General features: G+C 43.9%; 1 protein-coding gene across 7 annotated transcripts in view; it reads right to left on the bottom strand.

The window, feature by feature from the left end:
* LOC131260653 (polypyrimidine tract-binding protein 2) overlaps positions 1 to 21276 on the bottom strand; it is a 229007-nt gene that overhangs the window by 148580 nt on the left and 59151 nt on the right. For 6 of the 7 annotated variants that reach the window (XM_058262432.1, XM_058262439.1, XM_058262436.1 and 3 more), the window contains 2 exons: positions 19149 to 19244; positions 1334 to 1354 (listed from right to left, as the gene is read on the bottom strand). In XM_058262432.1, coding sequence (XP_058118415.1) covers positions 1334 to 1354; positions 19149 to 19235 — 108 coding nt within the window. In that variant the 5' untranslated portion in view covers positions 19236 to 19244. The remainder of the gene's footprint in view (positions 1 to 1333; positions 1355 to 19148; positions 19245 to 21276) is intronic. The other variant, XM_058262437.1, reaches the window with a different exon arrangement.

Raw genomic sequence — 21276 nt, 5'->3', positions numbered from 1 at the left:
AGCGCGGCCTTCGTCCCCGGGCCGTGAGGACCCCAATCGGCGCACGTCAGGAGGGAAAGTAAAATGAAGGATGACAGTCTTTTAATTTTCCACCAGCCAACACACCCTCTACCACTACCAGAGATGCACCATCTTCTCGTGGTGGTTCGTTCAACGTAGCACTTCTATTAGAAAGTAGAACAGGGGATTCAATTGTATTCCATGTACGGAAAATGCACGATTGAAATACCTTAACATCAGCTTCACATTAAAATGTGAACTTTAAAACCACTGCATTGAAGGCTAGTGTTAAAACCATAATTTTACTAATTCCACAATAAAACAGCTAGCATAGTAATAAAGGACCACTAGGAATTAGTGGCAACCACGTTGGTTGCATTCAGACGACCGAGAAATACTCGCCTTCCTGACAGCCCTCCGATTGACGGACAGCTTGTAATATCTCATTCTAATTGAGATGGAAATGCACTCCGTGCGCTATCAGATGACGCCCGACTTACTCCAGACATCGTTGGAAGATAAGACCGAAAGAATATGCAAAGTGTAATTACGAACGAGGCATTCCATTGGACGTCCTGTTCTTCAAAACAGAAATTAATAATTGAAGAGCAACTTTACATAATTGAAACAAAAGTCAACTCACTGATAAACTTAGCTTTGTTTCATAAAAACCTAAGGTCGCAACAAAGATAAACATTTTAAAACGCAAACTAAACATTTGCATCATTTAGGCAAAAGAATCGTTCACCCTTTTTCAACAATTAAAAAAATCAATCCACAACAATGTATAGAATATTTCAACCAGTTCACTAAATTTTACCTGAAATGCTTTAAGCCAGGACTAAAAACAATCAATTGATAATTTAAACGAAAAGTGAAAAGCAATCGAAGTCGTTCATAAATAAAACATGACGCAATGAACAAAACTCTTCAGAAGAACCAACATCTTTGGGTAGCCACGTGCAAATCATGACCATTCGATGAAAGGCGCCCTGGAATTTCGCCTATTTGAATATTGGACTCCACGCGTTGATTCTATTCAAATTTTATCAAGCAGCTACCCTCGTGGGCTGTAGATGCGCGGTCAATCAGAAGAAGCGAGAAAATGGTAAGCAGCAGCAAACATTTGCATGGCGTGAATCTTCTGGCCATTTGACGGTGACTTTATGAGAAAGTCAAACAACTCTCATTCGGAAAACAAAACGAACAAAACATTATCTAAACTACTAATTCGGAGTGGGAAGGCGTTAAATAAATGCGACACAACGCCCAATTCGAGTTCACCCTTCGAATACACGGACGGAGATGAGTTGCGTCATTGAATGGTTCTTACCTCGAATAGATTAAGGCCCCGCTAAAACGAGAGACAGAGAGAAAAAGGGGTAAAAACACTGTCAACAAACGGGAGGGGTTTGACTTTTTTTGGTTTTGGGGGGGTTTTTCTTGAGTGGTTTTTTAGTGGAGGTGATGGGCGCCAGAGTGTTGGCGGAGTGATGTGTACTGGGCGTCTGGAAGATGGAGTAGAAACACACTAGAATTCCACAGCTTGGTAGGAAGGCAGAGTAGTTAAAACAAACCGAAGTCAGCATACACAGGAGAATACGGAAAACAGATAGATAGAACGCACAGAGAAAATACAGAGGAAAAAGGGAAATAGAGATAGAGTCAGAGAGAGAAACGAAGGAATAAAAACGGTGAGGAAGCATTAGAAAAGTATAGGTTTCAACTAGTTTTTACTTCTATACTTACAAGAGAGTTTGGTTCAAAAGAAACAGAAAACATAGGTATTAAACCTAATCTATTAAATATTTTAGCTTTTTTTATCATGAAGTTTTGTGTACATCAAAGGCTCGACCAATACTGAGCCGTCGATTCTGAAACTTTCTACACATTCAGTTAAAGCACTCAAGATGATGTTCAATGTTTTTTGATCACTAATTTTTTATAAAATCATTTTAATATTGTAATATAAAACTCAGTGTTTCAAACCTAAACAAAACCGGCATTTACACATATGTCAAGGTGTATCCACCAAAGTTATACAACAAGGTTTATACAACACCGGAAAATGGATGAAATATCAACCATAATGGCGTTTTTGTAACTATTAAATTATAAAAAAAAAAACTTTCAAACAAAGAGTTTGAAACCATAATTCTTCACTCAGTCCCTTCTTCACCGAGCATCGCCGGGGCGTCAAGTTGGTAGTTTTATAACCAACAGACAGCGTTGAAAACTCAATACTATCGAAAGGCGCAAAATCATGTCATAAAATTAATACGCCAGGGAATTAATTTCAATCGAATTCATCAACGGAAGCATAATTTTGCTGACAATAGGCGAAAGTGCATTCCAAAAGACTGGCAATGATATCCGGCTTACTTAATTCCATATGAAAGAAATGGTGGATAATAAAATGTAACCCAACAATGCTAACAAACAGTGACAACCAGTTAACTAAAGCACACTGAGTTTATTTGATACCCATGTGCATATGTAGTCCGGTGCAACCAGGTCAGCAAAGATTGATTTGTAAAATTACAAATTTCACATTACTCGGTTAGGTGACTGTGTAATTAGCATTTAAAATAATAGTATGCCCATATTTCAATGCTGTGCATTCCATCGCTCATTCCGCCACGGGGTAGATAATAATCATCCTCTCGTTAATCCACGGTGTGATTGGCTGCTGTTGGTTTATCAATCCAATGATACACCTGTGAAGATCTGAGGGAGAGAGAGAGAGAGAGAAAAGAGCGAGGAAGAAAGGAACAACAAACAGTCCCGCAGGGGAGGTTCACTGCTGGACGACAAATCGCGAACATAACGGGCGATGAGTGCGGTAATTTTCAGCGTCAATGAGCACCATTAGCCCGGTGCACCCACATCCACTAGGACAACGCAGGACGACCTGACCCCGAACATACCCGAACCCTTCTGCTGCCGGTAAATGGTGGCTACTTTTCAGGCTGACATTTCGAACGCCTTCCCTTTCGTGTGCTCCAGTCGAATGGAGGTGGAATGCGCTTTCATAAGAAGAATTTTCGTCCGGACCAACCAAACCCGTGTGGAGGAACCTAAGCGGAGGATAATTATTTCCAAATTAGCTGGAAAATCGCCATGCATGTTCCCCTCGGTTCATGCAAACAAACCCCCTTTGCCGTCGTCCAGCGTGGTGATACGCTTTGTACGGGGGGTTCAAAATCAATAGCGTATACTAAATTCGCATTTCATTTGATCACCATACGGAAGCGGGCAACAAACAGAGAGATGCGCCGAGGAGTCGACGCGCACTAGCGGAACGCTTTGTCGGTGCGTACTTTGTGTCACAAGCTTGGTAATTCCCGGCTCCAGCCACGAGGGTTCCATAGATGGTCCGACTGTGATTGTGCAAAAATTGTTTGATCACCATTAGGCCCCGTGACGGTGACGCAGGGGCAGGGTTTTCACAAGGATTACGCGGTCAAAGGTTGGGGTGCTTTGCAGGGAGGGAAGGAAACCATCGGGTCGCTGGATCCCCAAATGAACAGCAGCATCAGCAGGCGAACACATTTCATCCCATTCGTCGCCGATGATGCGTTACAAACGCAGGATAATGATATCAAAATCCACCCGTACCGCGCCATTATCCGGAATCGCTCCGAACTAAGGGTACACACACCAACACCGGTACTGAACATCGATGGCAACCGTGCGTTCACGCACCAGCTGCACGGAAAACCGAAAACGGCACACTCGCCACGGCGAACGTGTGTGCAACGCTGTCAAAAGTAGCCGATCATCCGGATGGCAACCTCTAAACAGTACCAATATTATCCCTACTTATCACTACGGGGCGCGCTCTCGTGCGATGCAAAAAGCATTCTCCATTCCGAAAAAGAAAACTCCACCCGCTATCGGCAACAGTAGACAGCACACCTAAGGGTGAAAAATCAAAATCGCAGAGTAAGGGAAGAAAATGTCCCCTCGGACACCGTTCTTTGTTGCGACAATTTTCCTCATTTCATTGAACCGTTCGCCGATGAATGGGAAGCGATTTCCATTGAGGCTCGGAACATACACCTACACAGGAACATCGATAGGAAAAGTCCTTCTTTCCACCGGTCTCGTCCGTCGTTCGGCTGACGGTGTAATTTTAGCATCAGCTTACAAAACAGTCTCTCTCTGCGAAAAACCCTCCGGGGTGGTTCAAACTCGAATTCAATCGGCGAAACCATGGCGGTCCCATTATCGAGGGTGACGCTAAACCGCAACAGTCAGTCTGGATTCCGGCCTTCTGGTTCTGGTTGCAATTGGCATCCGGGCCCGGGTATTGTTGTGTTGCGAGACACGAGGATGGATCCATTTCCGCTTCCGATGGGAATCGCAGCGGCTTCAACACGGCAAGGAAAACGGTTCGAACGTTGCGACTCCCGGGTGCAAATTGTCAAAGCGATTTGTGGGGACGGGGAAAGACCGGCGCGGCGGCTCATTAAAAGCGTACCCCGCAGTGTGCTGCACTCAGTTTTCCAAGTACGCCGGTGGTTAGATTTGGAGTGCGCGATTGGAGTCACCTCCAGCGATTCTATTTTCAATCCGGCCGCGTCCAAGTCGATGGAGTTTGTGGTCGCCGTAACGCCGATCAATCCGTGGAGCAATATGCTTCATGCCTCTAACGTAGTCCACATCGGATGACTGATGTCCTTAACTCTTTCCTCACTCCGACTCAAGGACTTGAGGAGAGTATTTCTATCTAATTTGCCATTAAACTTCCACACCTCGAAAAGTGTCGGTAATTTTAATAAGAACACGCACCACCGTTCATTGTGCAAATACATTTCAAATTATTATTATTATTATTATTTATTATTATTATTAAATTCATTTATTAATGGAGGCGCCCGGTGGCCCGTAAATTTATTCCCGAAATGTTCTACATTGCCGTGTCTTTACGCGACAAATCTTGCCTTATTATTGCAAAATTCTAAACATTTAAAAAGGCTTACGAAGATATTTACACATTTCTAACCATTTTCGGGAAGTCTGAATTTGCACAACGATGCTTGGTGAACAGTAGAATCAATGGAAGACATATAAGTTTCGGGAATCAAACTCCTATTCTAACACTGTCAGGCCGACGTAAATTCTTGACGGTTCGCTAGCGTCGTCGTTTTCAACTCAGAGAATGTTGCTTTTGATATGACAGCCAAAACAACAATTTCGAGAAAGCCATTTTTCCCTAAGAATGCCCTCAACTCTTCGACCAAAATATCAAAAAAGAAAACTTAAAAATCTACATAGAAGAGATAGATATCGAAAAGACTACTTTGGCAGCTTAAAGACGCTAGTAATAGGCAGGCTACTTAGGAGCTGAAATAGTTGGGCGATAGATACAGAGGACGAGCTGAAAAAGGTAAGAACCGATCGGTACGGAGGAGAAAAGCTACAAAAAACACACTAAAATTTGTAGAAGAGAAAATGTACAGCACGTGGTAACATAGTAATAGTTGTGGCACTTGTAGAAATAGTTAGAAAGAGTAGAAAATACTGTGTGCGGGTGGTACGGGGATTGGCAAAAGCTGTTCCTACCACCGAGTGAAGAAACGCGCTCATTCACACACACGCACACACACACCGGATGCCCAGTATGTCCGCCTCCTCTTATGCCGCTCTCTTTCTGCCCAAACCAATCGAGTTCCGAAAGTGTTGACCAGCAAGCAAAAGCAAGCAAACGAAAGGGCGCAGTCGTCTTTCGGGTGTCTGCAAGTTTCTTATCCGGTCGCACTTACCTGAAAGTAAACAAAAGTTCATGTAAGAGAATATTAGTCAGGGGCAATTTGATGGTACAGGTCACATCGTGAGACGGTCAAGTTTCCTCGGTCCGGCAGAAGGTTAAGTGTTTGATGGATTGAAGAAATTGACTGGGCAATGGGTAGTAAGGTGACTTTGGCACCGTAAGACTAAAGAGTAAACCGAAAGGTGGGAAACTTTTTAATAACAATACACCGGGTAAATTTTCTTATGCAGTAAAAAATAAGTACAAAGTTACACTGAAAGTTTCGATTGAATAAATAAAGCTCACTTTCCATACTCGGAGCAGATTCTAACGCAACATAGACGAGTTTAACATACGAACAGAAGAACACTCTTGTTTTTCCTAACACGTCGATCAACTGCCATATGTATAACCGACGGACTTGTATCGTGCATTTCCCGCTGGGAGGAAATGATGGGTCCGCCATTTCGAGGATGACTCGACTCGACGACCGCACAACCAAACAAACAAACAAACAAGCGAACCCTAGTCGATTCACTTTACATGCGATCCCAAGGGCAGCAAAGGACATACAGTACGACGTACGAGCTAGGATCGAGCCGCGGGAATCCGGACAGCTGTTAAAAAATCCACACTCCCGCCTGGCGAATGACTATGCATGTCGCCATTGTACAACATCAACAGCAAACGAACACCCACCCGACTCCGGGAATCCCCGGGATGTGGTACAGGAACTGGAATGCAAACTAACGGCCAACTCCTCCAAGGCGAAAAAAGATTATTCATTAATTGAGCCAACCGTCGAACAAATCAAAACGGTGCCAAACGATAGAGCGTGTGGACTCAACTTTGTAGGGATAGACTCCCGCCCAGCATGGTGCATGCACCTTCCCCCTCCCCCCCCCCCCGTTGGGTGGGAAATTCACACAGCTGTCACACGAGCCGAACCCAAACGGGTGGTAGGACTAATTTTCAAAAACAGCGACGACAAAATGTATGCAAAATCTTTCACCGGTGAATTTTTCGATCACCGATCCCGTGGCCTTCCGCGGTTCTCTGGAGATTCCGGCGATTTGTACAGCCCGTTCACACTGAATCGCCGTGGTCAACCGTTTTGGGCTGGCCGGTTATTTCGGGAGTGTTTTCCACGAACGTCATTACAAACGAGGTTTACGGAACAGAGACGATTTTTTTTTAATGCACCTCGACACTCCGACGCAAACCCGGTAGCGAGTGAAGTAGCAGCTTCTCCCGCGGGCTTTACCCGCGCCTAATGGGAATGAATATTTATCAACACCACACGCCGCGGGATGGGAGGGCGCGAGAACGCGGCGATGCTATCGTTAGCGATTCCTCCCGCTTAGCCTTCGCTGCGAAACAAACACGTGTGGATGTTGTGAAATAGGTAAAAAGCATCCCCCACAAAGTGGAGGGCCGCGTTGTAAACGCGTTGCGGATGTTGGTAAATGGCAGTGGAAGGTGTGCTCTTTTGGCCAATTTCTGGGACTCGATAAGGCCGTTGATGGGAATCAAAACATCCGGCAGTCCGAGGGGTCCGATGAGTTGGGCACATTCTCACCCTCAGCCTTGATTCCGACAGACTGTAGTAAACAACGAAGTGTGGTGGTGGAATAGAACAGAACGATTTTTTACAGCTAACAATAGAATTACCATCTATTTGAATTGCCCATTCGTACACACACAGCATGGATTAATGTTGCAAATGCAAGCAGCTAAAGCAGCCTCACAAAAGCGCCCGTTTTGCAAAATGTGTGAACGCACGGACAAATTGACTCATTTGCCACGATGAAAGAAAACAAAAGCGCGTACTCGTAAATGCAACATTTTACAACTATGAATAATTAATTAAGCGAAATAAAAAATTTCTGAAGTAAATCGCATACCGTTCAATGGAAAAACGCAACATTTATGTTAAACAAAGAAAACAAATACAAAACAAAATCCAATCAAAAAGGAATTAAAACAACTATAAACTACTGAACGGCAAGTTGTGAACCAGAAATGATACATAATGAATGTAACTATTGAAAAACATTACCAGCAATTTATGATTCAGTCAAAACAACAGGAGGGTAAATAAAATCCCGGGAAGAGTGGAATGGAAATGGGAGTAAATAAAACAAGTTATTAGGAAACCACCTCACCTTCGCTGTGGGCGGCAGCCGAAAACCTCGCAAGATTCAGAACTTAAGACCATGTTATTACGGTAAAGCTTTCCATTACAAAATTGTGAACACGGGTATTAAAATTGGACCTTTCGACGAGAACATTCCACGCAGGCCACACAGGAAGCTCGTTAAATCTGCCGTGGTCAAAAGACAAAAAACTACACCCTCTCTCCCGTAACCCCGCTCCTCTGTAAGGCCACCTGCCGGACCCGGGCCATCCTCTTGACGTTCTGGTATCGTTTCTCGGTTTTCGAGAATGCCAGAAACATCCGTACACTTCAGGGTTCGGTCAGCCGAAAGCGCATGGTTTGTTCATGTAAGAGAATAAGGTAAAAAAAAAAAAATGCAGGTTCATACACACGGCGAACATGGACACAGCATCTACTATTTCCGGAGGCATGCTCCGGAAAAGCGAATGACAATCGGCATAAACCTGGACACTGGATGATGGCAGGCTGATGGTGACGCAGGTTCGCTGGAAGAGAGGAGGGGATGGGGGGGGGGGAGGGAGGAAAAAACAGAGCTGGCAAAAATCCGGTACACGAATGTGCCCGAGAGCGTTAGGAAATATCATGAAAAATTTATAACATATTTAGGTAGTTTTATAGCCCCGACGACCGGTGCGACACACTCGTTCCCAGGTCACAGGCGGGGTAGGTCAAGAAGAGGTGTCAGCGGTAGGTGGATGAGAGGGAACAAATGTGAAACTCAAAGGCCACACAGCACCAACAACATCCTCTTCCGCCCACGGACATTTCGTGCCATTGTTTCTACAACTTTCCAAAACGTTGTGAAATGTGGTTGCCTGAGGTAAGATGTCTATACCCCTTTTTCCAGCGAGCCCCCCCGGGGGGTGGTGATGGGACTGGGGAAAGCGTCCACAACTTGAAAGAATGGAAGGGCTGAGAGAGGGGGGTTCGGCAATCACCAGCGGGGTGAGGAGAAAGAAAAACAGGCTTACAGAACGCTTTTATGTCATAAACATTATATTAAGGAGCGAAAAAGATTGAACCGAGTCGGATTGAATGATGAAACAAAGGGGTCGGGGGGAGAAGCAGGGAGCGATGGAAAGAGAGAAAGCATCATTTCGAAAACGCAAAGAAACGGCTTTGACATTGGACTGTCGGGGAGGGTCGCACGCAGAGGTGTTTCCATGTTTTTCACCAAAGAAGGTCCTTACCATTGCGATAGGTAAAACTGTAAGGGCCATTTAAACTGCGAGAAGTGATAAAAGGAATAAAACTCTTCAGATGCGGCGCATAGGGCACATAGTGGATAGTAAATATATTATGGAATCGTACAGTACACATCGTTACGCTTGCTTCATCCACTTTGAACAGAGCAAACTATCTTTGCGATCCCTGAAGAAACTCAACGTGAAGAATAAATGAGTTATACATTTTACGCCATTTTTAAAGCCGTGAAAGGAGGTATTGTAGCATAAGTTTTTGGTAATTTCTTCTACAAACAAACCTTGCTACTAATGTTAATTTCCATTCTCAATTTGGGCTATGTAAACTTTATTAACATTTCAAATATGTTTGTACCACTTGCTTTCAAAGGATTAAAATATTTGCATAAGTATGGTGTAAAAATACAGAATGGAAATAAATTTTACACAGTTTTATAATTATAATATTTATAAAGAAATATGCATGACAATGATGATGTAGTTTTAAAAATGAAGTTAAAAAAAACCCCAGAAGCCAAAGCTACCGAACAACATTTTGCCCAAGGATTGCAATATCGTATAGACATATAGTTCGCTTTGTAAAAGATCATCCACCAGTGTTACACACTGCACAAGGACATACGAAAAAGGAAATAAAATGTTCAACAGCATCCGGGGCGGGTTCAACCCCTTTCGCTTCAGATTCCCTCCAACTTACCCCGGTTTCACACCATACAAGTCGCTCGGATTAGGTTCTACTTCGATCGTAGCGCACCTCTGTCATAAGCTTGAATCTTTTATCACTTGTCTGGAGTGTACTTTTCATCCACCATCGGACATTTGGCCATACCCGAGAGAGATCGCCTCCCTTGGTCGAGTGGGATGGTGTTAAAATTTTACACCGGAGAAAAATGCCACCTTCGGAGAGGACCTTATGTTTCCCATCCATAAAGGAGACAATCTTTGATAATGATTTCGTTTCCGGAGTGCTAAATGAAATATGCATTCAGAACCAAACGTACACATACACACACATTTTGCTTTCTATTGTCTGTCTGTGTGCACTGAATTTGTACTTGTTTTTCTTGAACTGAATACGAATGCCAGTGAAATTTTGAAACTCTCAAAACCGAATACCGGTCGTAGATTTTTTTGTTTTAACTTTCTCGACTGCCGTCGAATGAAATTTGGTTTCCCCTTACTTGGGGCTTGGGCCGGAATTGCGGGATCAAGTGAACCGGTAAACGGATCCATTCGTGCGGATAAGAGCCTGTGGCGCACAATATGCGCGCACGGACACCGCTTCCAAGCATCAAAAGAGCAAAATTACCGGCCACAAGACGAAACCCTACACACAACCGCACACTAATCAAGCCGGGCCAAGGGCACCGCCGGCGTTCGGGTGGAAAGCTGCACGTTAATTACTGGCCAGGCAAGCAAGGCTCGGGAAGCAGGATGGGAAGACGCCGGTTATCGTTTCTTTTTTTTCTTCGTTCGCTTTTTTCAATTTTTTTGTGTGTAGCCTCATTTTTCGCAAAACGCTGACGGAAACAGAACCCTCCGACGAACCGGCCCCCCAACACACATTAGGTGAGCCCATGGCGAAAGAAAACCAACGCGGTTCCAACTATTCCCCAACACACCTTTGCTGCCTGTTCGAACGTTCGTTTTCCCGTACGGTAATTAGTTTGTATTTTACGCATCAAAAGATCGAATGAATCCACTTCTCCGGTTTTAACGTCGGGCGCACGAATGTATGTTTTCTGGCCTCGATGATGATGTTAACCGAAGAAAACAAAAAACAAAGAAGCAGAACGACTGACGAAGGGTTGGGATGTGGAAGGGTACGAACATGGGCACTCGGGCCAAGCTTCGCATCAAAGGAAGCTCTCGCTGGGCAACTCGGGTAATGATAAGTTTTTCTCGTCCTTCGCTCGCATTGGTTCATCTACTTTTTCTTCCACTAACGAACCCCACACACACACGCGCGCTCCGAAACTGACACCACGTCAGGTGCAAAACATGCAAAGGCCTTTTTTCCTACCCTTCTTGCCGCACATATCTACCCGTAATCTTTTTTTAAAGTTTCGTTTTATCACGACGAGCAACTTCCCCCACTTGGCGTAAGGTTCAGTGCGTTTTTCCGGTTAATGGAAGATTGCATGTGTTCACGGTCGAGTATCTTCGGTTAGGGTTGGTACACGGTTTGAAAACGCATTCGTTCGAATGGCCAAGCGCAACGGTGAATTGTGGATGGGATGTCATAAGCCCATGCCCTTGCCACGACTTGTCATTACTGATGGAAGGTCACGTAGGATTAGAACCTTTCGCGGCGGTCGGAATTAGATATCCTGGTTAAGAAAACTTAAATAAATAAATAACTTGAAGAAAACTGAATTAAATGTCGGATTGATAATTTTTTAATTTCGTCCACATACGTTTCTCCTTCTATTCAATTGAAAGGCTTTTACAACATAACATTGCATATGGTATGCAAGTTGACAGCTTCTCACAGAAGTCATCCTCAGTCCGGCGCACACGTCCAACATCCACCGAAAATTCCCAGTTGCTAGCTGATCCCTTTACGATGAACAAAATCATCTCAATTTTACGACCAAGGTAAACGAGGATCAACTTGGCGAACGTCATGGAGAGTAAAGATCAGGACTTAATTTAATGCCTTCCAAGTACCACCACTCCATCACTCCCTCAGCCTCGCTGTAACGAAGCTCAACAGCGTCCGTCCGTTTCCCCTAGAAAAATCGGAAATTACCGTGAAAAACGAACGCATAAAATGTGCATGTTGCTTCAATTGGATTTATGTCCCGTGTTTCTGCGGGAAAGCGTGAAAACCCCGAATGTGACTAGCGTGATAAGACGGGGTGACGACACAACCGGAGACCGCGCGCGCACATCACCACTGGACTACGGGCGAATGATCCTGAAACAAACACACACAAAAACATCCTCGTTGAGCCTAGGTCCGCGATTGGCGCCTTCTGAGAAGTACTTTCTCATCCCTAAAACAGCACACCATGTCAGCGGCAACCATCCGGCGCGCGCGATTGGTTTAGCCGCATTGGATGGAAAGAGAGATAGTGTACCGAAAAAAAAAGAAAAGGAAAGCCAAATCTTACAAGGCTCTCCCGCAAAATCCCCGATTCCTCGTACACGTACGTACGTTCATCAATCCATGCGGCACTAATACTCGAATGCATTACACGTGAAGTCACCGATTGAGGCAGGTGGAAATCTCCAGCATCACAGCATGAGGGGAGTGAGACGCATCCTTACGAACCCGACGGGGCTCCCTCTTTCGCCGAGTCAAACGAGCTTTCGACGGCTCACGACGAGCACCGTAAAGTACTACTCCGGTCGGTTGCGGGATGTCAATTCAATTCATATTTAATTGATTGGAAGTAATTTTGTGATGTATGGATTGATTCGATTAGCCATAATCTCTTCAACGCATTTAACCACCCCGAAGGAAACACCGTTGCAACAGCGAAAACAGACGTTTCAAAGGTAAATTTTTATTTTGAAACTACCTTGTGAACATAAATAGTAGAAAGCAGGTAGCAAAGGGAATCAAGGTGAGAAAAAAATTAATTAAAATAAAATTATATTTAAGTGTATCGAATATATTACTTTCAACGCATCCAACAACATTCAATAGATTTAATAAAACTCCTGATAAACTGAACTAGTAAATTCAAGTACGGTTTATTGAGATGAAATTTACAGTGCAGTCTGAATTAGGTCTTGCGTTCATCTAGTTTTGTCTCTTGATTTAAATTTTTGTCCATATTTAAAAATTAGGTTATTTAGAACGAATTTAAATATAAAGATTGTTATAGTTTGCACTCAACATTATTTTGAAAGCTGCCTACAAATGCGAAATGAAGCAAAATTATTAACAAATAGAAAATTTGATACTGAACAAAATGTGAAAACATATACGGCAGCCATTGCAAAGAAACAAAACAAATTTATATCCCCGAATCTACCGAATCTACGAACGGATTTCGAAATGCGCAAACAAAAATGTACTCGTAAAATCGGAAAAAATACTTAAATTGTGATAATAGACACTAGTTAGTTCCAATTCATAAAGTAGTTAATGTTTATTGTTGTTACAGCGAAATTATCATGGAAAATCTCAGTTACCACTTTTATTTTCGTATTTTGGGAAAGAGACAAAAAGATGATATTTTAGCGATGATATTATATAATTCGCTGTTTTAGAAACACCCCAAACTGCTTTCTAGACAAAGTTTGGTGGTGGAGATATTTTCAATGTGGTTTGCTCGGTTTGAAAAATAGGAGGTGAAAAACAGAATTGATGCGAAAATGGGATTGCCGAAGGATCATTTCGTAAACTTGTTCAAATGTCTTGCAATAAAAAGCTTCATCATAATAATTGCTATGTCAATCAACCTCACTTAATACCTTTCAGGTATTACATATTGTTCGAGAGGCTATTTCGCGTTTCGAGCACCAAACTCAACACTTTTGGTAATTCAGTTTTCAGCAAGATAATAAAAATATAATAAGACGACAGTACAACAAAGGACCGGCGGTAATGCAATAACAAAATCGTATTAACACTCGACGCCCGCTCGAGGAGCCGTTTTGATCATGCACACAAGGGGGATGAGGTCCAGAAATGATCTACTGCTGCCGGGTTCACGGCACGTACGGTTTGAAAATCAATTAAATTTTCCACAACGGTAAGTAAGCGGACCCGCTTGAGGTTGTGCTTATGTTTGTACCACAAAGCATCGCGCCACCGCTGTCGGCTGCCGCTTGAGCCATGCAGCTCACTCTGGTCATAAGGTGTGGAATTTTCGAGAGTTGATTCAATTTTACGCCATTTTGAGCTCATTTTCTTTTGTCGCACACGAAAGATGAAAGGAATTCACACTGCCACCGTACAACAGCATATCACGTTCTTTGGTGGGCAACCATGTGGCGTGATGTGCACGAAGGACCTCCGGAAGGTGCCATCCTCGGCACATACAAACACACACACACACACGCACGACGGGGACCGAGCTGCTGGGGACAATAAACCGACGCACAATTATAGCTGTCCTACGTGTGCCAGCAACAATCCGGGGATTGCTTCCGAAGCGAAAGCGAAGTGGACGTAACCTCCACCTCCTGCTACTGCTGCTGCTCGCGTAGTCCGCTCACGTCGGAAAACTGGCCGGCCATCCATCGCACGGTTAAAGGACATTTGTCGTGCGGGTGAGGGTTTCCGCCGTCGGAAGATGAGAGACCATGGTGGTGTTATGTGCGCCTCTCACACGCTCGAGCATGCTATCATTTACCGGCTTGGAAAAATGTGAACAATGTTCCAAACACCACGACGCCGCACACACGTGCGACGACGGAGGTGTCCCGTTTCTCATATGCAAGCATGGTGAAGGGTAGTAGGATGGTATCCCTGGGAAGGGTTCGTTCCACCTACCCGTTTCAGTTACGCAAGTCGTACAGCTTTGAAAACACACCAACACACGGCTCAGGGGGTGCGCTCTGGAGTGCCATAACCTTTAACAAATAGATACAAAATGAGGTCCCCAACCGGTGCGCGAGGCGCGAACCCGGCCGCCATCCGGGGCACGATTTTCCAAACGCCTCGATTTTCATCAACGTGCACATTGTCGCGAAAGATAAGAGTGCGAAAGAAGGCAAAGCAAACGAAGAATGCCACAATCTATGCCATTCCCGCGCGGGTCATTCGTATTACCTCTTGCCAGATCCTTTTTCCCACTCGTTTTTCTTATTGCGGCACAGGTGCGGAGGGAGAAAGCTCCCCCGCTTTGGTGAGAATTTCCACTTTCCGGCGAGTGACACACGCGAATGGATCGATGGCACGTCCCCAAAGGAAGGCGGAAGGTTTGGAGGAGTGCAAGAAATGGAAAAGCGAAAATCCGAGGGCCCAAGATCATTCTCATAAATATTTCAACGATAAAGGACCAAATTTATGAACTTTCACCGCGCCGCCGATGCGGGCTCCTTTGGCATCTGGTCCGGGCGTGATATGGACAAACGCACTTGGCGCTCAACAGCATATTTGAGAGGAAGGCTCGCTTCGTGGAAGTACGAGTATACACAGCTAGGCAGATTGGATCATTGGAACATAGTCACAAATCGCTACACGGATGAACGGCAAAAAGCGGCCGCGTACCTGGGTGGTATCGGTTTTATTTTTTTTTTATTTTTTTTTCTTGTTGGCCAAACCAAATGCCGAAGCTGCGGGCAATAAACTTGAAATTGCTCTTTTATTAAGGGTTTATCTTTTTTCTTCCTACGCACTCAGCGTTGTCGAATTGCTTCCAGTTGGGCTCGTCATGGAGGCGCCTAGTGTTTTTTTTCTATCACACGATTAAGTTTGAATGGAAAATCTTTTTTTCAAGTTGCGTGATGTTACAATAAATGTTTTCAAACAACTGAATAATATTTCAAACGAATAGATTTTTAAAAATATAAGAGCTAGTGATGAGCTGTTTTTAGAGATTCGAACAATCATCACGATGATGCAAATTTTTAAATTACCATAGTAGTGAAAGAGTGAAAAAAAGAGTTACTAGTCGCCACAGAGATTTGAATCCGCAACACGGAATCGAATCCTAAACAGGGATTGGAATCAAGGATACACCAAAAGTTGAGTCAAAAGCGATTTGAAAGGTAATCATAGTGTCAATTTGGAATTCGTAATAACTAAAACAAAAATTCCTTTGATAAGCTTGAATTCCATTATGTAACAATTTAATAACTGAAACATAATAATTAACATGATAACCTGCTACCAACGATATGATTCTTTTATCAGTAAATCATTTTGATGGCTATTTTAACGATACATAAATCTACATCAACCGACGATTCTAAAATAAAAATTTATTCCGTTTTAAACTCAACAACAACCACATAATTAGACATGAAAAGCTGTGGCAATCTTGTTCAAAATAAATGAAAACTAGCCGCAAAGATTTCGAACAATCCATTAAATAGCAATACATCACAACAAAGGACTTTAAAACAATGACACGCTTTCAAAGAAATGTATATTTACTTTAAACAAGTGCATATGTACTTTTAAAAAACTAGAATCGAGTCGGATCGACACAAACATTCGTAAAGATGTGAAAAATGAAAAACTTTTCTTAACAACGTAAACTTTCAACGATTGAAGCTTTTAAAAGAAATAAATGAATCCTTTTCATGAATCGTCTTCTCCTGATCTGTTAGGAATATTTTCAATATACTGATGTAATACCAATGGAAAATCAAGATACTATTATTTCAGCAAAAATATCACCGTAATTCCTAAACATAAAATAGCAAGTATGGTTTAGAAGACATATCGCACACCCAGCCAGCACTACCTCAACCAAAATGACGTTTAACACCTGACGATCAAGTGATGCTAATCCGGCGGCGACGAAATCAATCATTTTGCGATTCGATACCCTGGCGTCGTAAGTTTCCCGGACCCGGCTCGATATGCTAGCACTCGAACTCGCTAGACGGCCCCGGCCAGGCTGTTGCTGCTGATGGGAAAAGTTTCGCAAAAATGAACCCATCAGCAGCCGCGCTTCACCATCACCACCACCACCACACACACCGAGGCAAAAATGGTTTACTAAATTGAATATGTAAATCTCGTTCGATTTTCCTGCCGCTATCGCTGAGAATGTGACGGTGGGTGGTGGTTATAGATGCTTTTGTTTTGTAGCCGATATTTCCTTGATTTTTTGTTTATTCAATCATATTGTGTCGCGGTTCTTTTTTATTTATTTTGTTTTTTTAACATGCAACCGCTTTTCATGATGAAACGATAAACGGTGCCGAGGCAAGAAGCCAAAAACGTGCACGACACGAAACGAAGGGGGGCGATGGGAAAAATTGAATTTTCCCGTATCCCGCGTAGCGGTGAAATCTATCATAACACAGTCCTTCCAACATCAGATGTAGCTGTGTCTGTGTGCCGCGCTCCGTGTGCCTACGTGTAATATTTGCATCGAAATAGATAACTCCGGCGGCGTTGGTTTAGCCGGGCCGCCTAAGCTCCGGCTGCGGCTGATCGGTGATAACCGAAGAAAATCCCCCAAACCCCCCACACACACACACAAAAAAACTCCGCGTTCCGTAATTCCATTCCATTTCCTAAATCCTCTCTCGGTAACAAAAAGGGGGCGAAGATAAGCATTCCATCAAAGGATGGCATCATGGTACGCTCAACCATCGCGCGCCTAGAGCATTTCCCGCCCTAAAGGCGGAAAAGTGTTATGGGTCACGAATTTTCTCCCCTCCGCGGCCAGAAAACTCCTCCGTGTGACATTGTGTAGTAAGCCGGGTGGTTAGGGATTTGGGAAACGTCGGTTGGCAAAAATGGTCCTTAGTTCAGTCCATGTTTGCGGCCGATCGCATTGTTCGTCAGTTTGCTCTAATTGATCATCCATCAGTGATTAGTCATCTTTTCTTCCCTTGATGCGAGTAGTGCGCCGTGTCGAGAAGCTGAGCTTTCCCCTAAGGGGAGTATTATGTTCGAACCAGGGAGTTGCAGTGCCGCCAGAAGAAACTAATTATTAGTCCCACTTTCCTTCCGGGACCACATTTAATCCGTTCATCCCGGTAGAAGGGAGAGCATATCCCTTTTGACCGTAAAGTATCCGTTCTACCCGGCACTAGGATCACACTGCCTTCTCTCTGCTTCTCTATTAATGTAGCGTTCGGCTCGCAAAACCCATGCAACAGGAGATCCTTCCAGTTGGCGTCGCTTCCACCAGGATCTCTTTTCTCACCACAGTTTCCGTTTCCAACCATGGCAACATACCATAGACCAGGGGTCGGCAAAGTATGGCCCTCCAAAATATGTTATCCGGCACGTAAGATAGACAGTAGGTCCCCGCAGTACGCCATACTCGATATACGAGATTTTTTTAACAAATGAGTTCAAATTAGTCAATTTTGTTTTGTTTTGGTAAAATGAAGTTTTTAATACGCAGTTTTAAACATCCGTTCAAAGGCCATGACCACAATGGCTTGCATTACACACGGCCTGGATCAACACACGTTGGTTCTTGTTTCATAAAGCTGTATAATCTTAAAGCGATTAATATGGCATCAAATAATAAAAGTAGTCAAAAGAAGTGTGCTTTAACAATAACGGAAAAGATAGAAATAGTAAAGATACTCGAACAAGGAAAGAGTTATGCAGCAATAGCCCGGCAAATAAAACGACCACAATCAACAGTGCGGACCATTATCCAAAGCAAAAATAATCTGCGGAATTCTGCAAACAGAGTATGGCCACTTAGAAGCGTTATGAGATAATAGAAGAAATGGAGCACCTATCAGTAATTTTCATAAACGATATGTTAAATAACCGTAATAATTTCTTCTCAGTTCAACTCTTCAATGTTGAATGTAGAAAAAAAATCCAAGATTAAACGAAAATAATTATAAAAATGTTTAAAACAGTTAAACGACAATTTTTTTTACACATTTTATCTTTTACCACTTTTTATGTAACTTTACTATTTAGAAAGTTGATACGCCATTACGGCTGCTACTTCAAAAACATTTAAAACATCCTTTTAATCATCTGGCCCGTTTTAGATTCCGTATGCCGACCCCTGCCATCGACTAATGGAAGGCCTGGTACGGTAGATTTTGCAGCACAATTTCGGTGTTTAGCTTCCAGTGGTACAACGTCCAGGCCATGTTCCTTCGACCACCGGTTTCTCCCTGCCCTCTTTAGCCCCTCGTATGGACACAACGGTCCTGTTGCAATTCTCAGAACACGGACCGCGTACCTGCTGCTTCAAGACGAGCTACACGGAAAGAGTCCAGCTAACCAAACTAACCACGGGAGGAGAACCTACTGAGTGGGACACACTAGAGATGCAACGATACAGGGAGTCCAGGAAAACCAGTAAAAGCGCTACATGCTAAAAGCATACGGGGTTGGGCCGGGTTTTCGTTTCCCTCTAGCGGTCGTCTTGCGCCGTCACGGACTTACCTTAACTCCGATGTGCACCGGAGGGAAATCTACGTGCAATGCTGGTGGAAGTAGTGGCAATGGCAATGGAAGGGGGCAGGACATCATGGCCTCTACCTGCGGAGGAGAGAAAGAAAACAGAGGTGGAGAGAAGAATTAGAGAAATAAAACTTGAAATGAAAAATCGTAAAATGAAAACTTGCCGTCCCTGCTTGCAGAAACTGTGCCGATGGGTTTGCCTTGTACAGCTGAGAGTCTCCCCCTGCTGCTGGCAATGTTTGGAAGCCGGCACAATACCTTGTGCACACTTAGGCTAACTTTAAGAGCTAGTCCGGGGCAGGCACAAGGCACGTTTCGAAGTTTGTTCGAGAAGTAATTAAAAATAGTGCTGCCCCAGAATAGGGAGCTGTCGAAATTTTCGCTTTAAATCGAGCCTTAATTATGAGTTACAACAATCTACGCTACATGCAGAACCAAACTCCCGAAGGCGAACCTATCCGATCCAAACTTCCAGACGCATTTAATTGGGTGTCAAATATCCAGATCCTGTGCGTGTTTCGTTGCAGCGCATGCATATCGGTTTTGAGTCAAATGCACCACGTCCTGAAGAACCTTCCAGTGAGTCTTACCATTCCCACGGCGGAGTACTCCACCATTATACGGACGTCAAAATGATCGCCGCAAAGGTTCGGTTATCCCGCACATAGAGGACGAACGACGACGGTGGTTGGTGTACGAGTTTCCAACGTACAGATTAACACGGTGCACCCTCGGGTGCAGCTTTCAACATCGCACGGTAGACAACCTAATCTACGACGCTTCAAGCAACACAACGGCGAACGACTTGTGCGACTCTTCATTATCCATTTAATTTTTGTCAAGTGCAGACACTAACACGCGGAGGATGCATCGGAGGACCTTAGCGTCTCTTGGATTAATTAGCGTCTTATCGATATGACCATTAGCGATGTGCGTACAAGACACAACAAGCGTTGTTCCGACCCGGTGGAGAGGGGCTTTGATGTTCGCAGTGTCAGTGCTTGAGCTGAGAGCTATCCAGAAACCAGTAGCAAGGTTTATTAATAAACAAAAGGTACGTCAATTAAGCCCCTTTCGACAATTCATTCTCAGTTCAAAGCAAATGAACTGTTGTTGAGAAGGTATCGAAATAGGCAACAAATTAAGAGCTCTTTTGGAACATAAATCAGTGTTGGAAATCCTGGTCACTAGTAATATTTGAAAATGATAAGCCCATTTTGCAAAAACCTACCACAGCTTCATGCATCCACTTTCCCTCTTATAAAGCAGTAAAAATTGACCACTATTGTTTGTGCCAGAGCAATTCCCCGAACCGTTCGGGCAGTAAATCGTTTAAATCTTGCCGAATGAATTAATTTATTCCCTCCTGGTGGCTGTTGCCGGAAAAATCAAAACGACTCCAGCGAAAATCCAATGCACATAATAAAAACCAAAAGGCTAACACCAGGCGTCGGCTGCAATGGTTTGTGGGAGAAATACAAAATCTCTTCATTTAACTCTCAGATTCCTCCGGTGGCCCACCAACACCCCCCCACCACACACACACACCATAAGTTAATGCTGGTCCCCGTTTGGGGAGGAACAAAAAAGGATACAAAAACTATAATAACCATAGCCATAACGCGCAAGGCGCAAACTGCAGCGACCGGACGCGAAACCGGAAAATCCACCCGGGCCAAGGCCGTCGATGACGACAGCAGCAGCATCGCCTCCTCTATCGGCATAAAATAGGCCAGAGGCTTAGCACGAATAACGCTTCCTCCCGGGGGGGGGTTTCGCTGCTCCTGAGTCTTGCAAACCCATCGTGTCGTTCTTCCGTTATCGAAACGACCAGCAGACCTTTGCGTTGGGGGCTGCATTTTGTAATGAAAACTTGAGCCAGCTTTAGCAACAAAACTGGGCAGGAAAAAGCGCGGTATAAAAATAATTATCCTTCCAAATGAACCATCGGTTCCCCCGTAGCCGAACGTAACGACAAATTAAAAATGATTAAAATTTGCGCCGGCCGGAAAACACGGATTTATATTTGTTTGTGCGAGTTTACGTGCGCTGGTGTGGCTGTTTGTGGGCAGATGGCATAATAAAAACCATCGCATTAAACAATAATCGG

The sequence above is a fragment of the Anopheles coustani genome, chromosome 3 (assembly GCF_943734705.1).
Source record: "Anopheles coustani chromosome 3, idAnoCousDA_361_x.2, whole genome shotgun sequence".
Classification (NCBI taxonomy): domain Eukaryota; kingdom Metazoa; phylum Arthropoda; class Insecta; order Diptera; family Culicidae; genus Anopheles; species Anopheles coustani.
This window is presented reverse-complemented; position numbering and strand designations above follow the sequence as displayed.